This window comes from Mobula birostris, chromosome 4 (genome assembly GCF_030028105.1).
Source record: "Mobula birostris isolate sMobBir1 chromosome 4, sMobBir1.hap1, whole genome shotgun sequence".
Taxonomy (NCBI): domain Eukaryota; kingdom Metazoa; phylum Chordata; class Chondrichthyes; order Myliobatiformes; family Myliobatidae; genus Mobula; species Mobula birostris.
Genome location: NC_092373.1, coordinates 107556697 through 107561324, shown reverse-complemented (window position 1 = coordinate 107561324; position 4628 = coordinate 107556697). Strand labels below are relative to the sequence as shown.

The 4628-nt window shown below is 47.4% G+C and overlaps 1 protein-coding gene across 1 annotated transcript; it reads left to right on the top strand.

Annotated features, from left to right (window-relative positions):
- The first annotated feature begins 519 nt into the window (after positions 1–519).
- drd5a (dopamine receptor D5a) lies at positions 520–1821 on the top strand. The gene has a single exon (XM_072254682.1). It carries the CDS (start codon positions 520–522, stop codon positions 1819–1821), a length of 1302 nt encoding a protein of 433 aa, XP_072110783.1.
- The last annotated feature ends 2807 nt before the right edge of the window (positions 1822–4628 follow it).

The window sequence follows — 4628 nt, the reverse complement described above, 5'->3', positions numbered from 1 at the left end:
GAATTTCAATTATTTGAATTAAACGATAATTAATTTTTTCCAGCACAACTTTGGATTTTAACTTTGGAAAAGAATTTTAATTGTGAGAGAATCTGTTTTTGGAGACATTTCAATCAAGTGAATTGGTACCCGTTTGAGGGGCTTTTCCCCTTTCTTCCGAGACTCTGGGTCACAGGAAGAACATCTTCCGAGGGACATTGTAAAACGAGTGAATTTCGATGTTTTATTCGCCTCCACGGGAATGACAGGTAGGCCGCTGGTGAGATGGGACAACCTTGCTGGCCGCTGTGTTTGCGTGGGTGGAACTCTCTCCCAAGACCTGGGGCTGAGACCAGGCCGGCTGAACAGGTCAAGATTTTAACGGGGCTCTTTGAGGGAAGAAGGCAAACGCATCCCCTGCCGAGTGTGACTGACCACCGGTGAGATGCGGGTGCGGACACTCTGCAGTCAAACTCCAGAATCCTTCTGAAAGACTGAGCTGGCACCATCAGGTATGGGCGGGCTGGCATAGCAGCCGGGATGGCGTCGAACAGCACCCTCAATGAAGCTGTAACTGCCAGGAGTGAGCTGGCGGCTCGCGTTCTCACGGGGATCTTGCTCACGCTGTTGATCCTGTTTACCCTGTTCGGCAATGCGCTGGTGTGTGCCGCCGTGGTCCGCTTTGGACACCTCCGCACGAAGGTCACCAATATCTTCATTGTTTCGCTGGCGCTCTCCGACCTGCTGGTGGCCGTGCTGGTGATGCCGTGGAAAGCGGTGACAGAAGTCGTCACTTACTGGCCGTTCGGGAGCGGATTCTGCGATGTCTGGGTGGCTTCGGACATCATGTGCTCGACAGCGTCCATCCTGAACTTGTGTGTGATCAGCGTGGATAGGTACTGGGCAATCTCCAGCCCGTTCCTTTACCAGCGCAAAATGACTCACAGGGCTGCCCTGGTGATGATCGCCGTGACATGGGCTCTCTCGCTGCTCATCTCCTTCCTCCCCGTGCAATTGCACTGGCACAGCAGCCCAGCCCAGCCGTCGGCAGTGCCCAACAGCACCGAAAGCTGCGACTCCAGTCTCAACAGGACCTACGCGATCTCCTCTTCCCTGGTCAGTTTCTACATCCCCGTGGCCATCATGCTGGTCACTTACACGCGGATCTACAGGATCGCTCAGCTCCAAATCCGGCGCATCGCCTCGCTGGAGAGAGCGGCCGAACGTGCCCAGAACTGCTGCCGGGATAAGCGGCAGGCTCGGCAGCAGGTGCAGCATCCCAGCGCGCTGAAGAGTTCCTTCAAGAAAGAGACCAAGGTCTTGAAGACGCTTTCCATCATCATGGGGGTCTTTGTTTGCTGCTGGCTGCCCTTTTTCATCCTGAACTGCATGGTCCCTTTCTGCGACCGGCGCTCCCCGTCCACCGTCTCCGGGCTACCGTGTGTCAGCGAAACCACCTTTGACATCTTCGTGTGGTTCGGCTGGACCAACTCCACCCTCAACCCGGTTGTCTACGCTTTCAACCCCGAGTTCCGCAAAGCTTTCTCCAGCCTGCTGGGTTGCCGAGACCTCTGCTCCAACAACCAAGTGGAGACGGTGAACATTAGCAACCAGCTTGTGTCCTACAACCAGGACACGGCCTTCCACAAGGAGATGGTTACGGCCTATGTCACCATGATTCCCAATGTAATGGACTGCATGGAAGACAACCAGATCTTTGACAGGATGTCCCAGATCTTGGCCACCAATGAGTTAGCCACGGATTCCGTTTCCGAGGTGGAGGGAGAGGCAGACTTGTCGTTAGATAAAATCACGCCTTTTACCTCGAATGGTTTGCACTGATAATATCGAGGCAACCAGGTACCCCTGTCCATCCAGCTCTCCCAAAATATAGTGCCATTCCGGGACTTGTCAGAAAGCAGAACACAGCAAGCCCGTGCTCACTTCCAGTGTGGGCAGGTTCCAGTCATTGGTGGATGTTAATTTGCGGAGGAATAGAAATAAAAATAGCAGCGGGAAACCTGAACAAATGATAACTCTCATGCCAAGAGGAAATAAAAAAACATAAAGTGGGCCTAAGGAATCAGTGGTAGTTCCACCAATTACCAACGTCGTTTACAATTCTGGGTAACTTGAGCAATTCGCCCTGTGGGCTACACCTCTATTGGCTCAGGGTACCTTTCCCATAACATTGCTCAAGATAAAAGCAAATTTGAAATATGTGCCCCCGAAGCTGCTGGTAACTACTTCTTCCAGGATGATTGGTCCCCAATGGATTAACTGGCTCAGTAAATGCGGATACCTTTTCACATTGTTAAGATGATGCATCAGCTTGTAAGAACATTTTTACTAAATTGAAATCAGATCACAACTTTAATCAATAAAGAACCACTTATTCCAAATTTAACACATATACTGATGAATGGAAATGACTCCCTACCCAAAGAATGATATAGTTACTGCAGAGGGTGTGTCACCAGACTGGTTCCTGGGATGGAGAGTCTGTTGCATGAGCAGATGGTCAGTAAGGTTGGCCTGTGTTCACCAGATGTTAGAACTGCTGCTTCACAGCAACAGTGGAGCAAGTTCAACTCAATCGCTGCGGCTGACTGTGTGTGTCTGCATGTTCTGCCTGTGAAGAATGAGATGTGATCTCATTGGGACAAACAACAGTGGCTCAACTGGTTAAGTATGGTGAAGATGTTTTACTTGGCTAAGGAGTCTAGAACCAGAGGCCATGGTCTCAAAATATTGATAAGCTACTTAGTGTCAGCCTCCACATGCAGGCACCTCCCAGTCTCAGCCCAGCTAATAGGATTCACCTACCACTGATTCCAGGCTTATCACCTGCAGCCTATTTAACCCCCAATGCTCGTCCACAGCCCTTGTTCACTCATTGAACCAGTTTCTCCCAGGCTTCACTCTCCCTGCCTAAAGCTTGCCTTGTTGCCTGTTGTGTTTAGTGTCTGTTTTCTCTCGTGGCTTATTATTTTGCAGTCTCTTATTAAAGGTATCATTCATGGATAAATCGTCTCTGATGCTCTCTCTACTTTGGGTCAAGCCTCCTCTATATTTCCGGGAGAAGCAGTGCAGCAGACACGATTTATCAGTGCATGATAACTTTAATAATAGACTGCGAAATAAAAAGCCATGAAGGTCCTCAAACCAAGAGAGAACAGAAACTAAACACAACAGGCAACAAGGTAAACTTTAGGCAGGGAGAGTGAAAGCTGGGAGCAACTGAGTGTGGATGAGAATGGGCATAAATAGACTGCAGGTGATGTCTGGAACATGCAACACATAAATCCTATTAGCTGGGTGGAGACTGGGAAATACCAGACAATTATGACTAAAGCAAGGATCATTTCTTCTCTTGGGATTCTCTAAACTGGAGGGCTGTGGAGGATCATTCATTTCCAGATCCAAAATTGATACATTTCCATTCATCAAGGGAGTCAAGGGGCATACGTAAAGGACAAGATACTGTTGCTGAGTTATAGCTGAGTCAAGCTTTGTTGGATGGACGAACAGACTTGAGGGGATGAATTGTTTATTCTGCTGCTTTCCTTTAGTTCCTGATTCAGCCTGTACCTTGTGCTCACACCTTCTACATTCCCAGTGGCGGCATGGAGACTTTGTGGGTTGAGCTGTGGGACGAGTTCCCTTGAATTTCTTTGTGATGTTTTCCTGATAGTTCACAGGTATCAACTGTTTGTAAATACCTTTGACAAGTACAGACACATAAAGACAGACATAGAAAAAGGGTTAAGGGGGAAAGACTAAATGTATAATGAAGAATAAATAAAGTCTGCAATAGGTAAATGGACAATCCAGTATTTATTCACTGTAGAATGGAGTCCTTCCCACCTTTTTGCCCTTGTGGAAGTTTGACAGTGATTTACAACACAGCAGAGGATTATGATTCCTTAACCAAATGACTTCACTGAGGGTGTACATTACACAATACTCCACCACTATTACAATTTACCATTTTGTGTTCAAACCACCCAACCCATTTTACTTTCGCCATTCAACTGAGCTGCTGATCACTGTGGATGAGGATTCCACGGGATGTCTGCATAAGATGATCATACCTTCTCATGTTGACTGATGCCAGCAGGCAGCCTCCAACTGCTGCAAGCACAGAAGTACCAATGTTCATAACCCTGGTCTTTATCCTCAATGCCCACTTTTGTGAGCACTTGGTCAACTATGTGATCAGTTGCTGGTGATCCACCAGCTCTGCACTTCCTTTACACATTAATAACCAAAGTGCCATCTGTACCATAGTTTTTGCCCCTGTTATTTTGTCATGTACCTTTTGTGAGGAGTGTTTGCAAATACCACCAGCAGCCCCTCCTCCTTCATCCCTCCTCTACACCATCTTGCTACCCCATCCCACAAAGTTATTTAGAATGTAAAAGTGTTTTCTCTTTAAACTTATATTCATTCAATAGACAATTATTATCATGATTGTGTGATTGATAAGTTCATGGCCTAAGGTAGAAGGAATCAATTTTAGAAAACATAGCACATTTATTTTTCAATATAGTCCCCTCCTACATTTACACACTTAGTCCAGCGGTCGTGAAGCATACGGATCCCTTCTTTGTAGAAGTCAGAGTCTTGGACCTCCAGAAGTGGTCCAC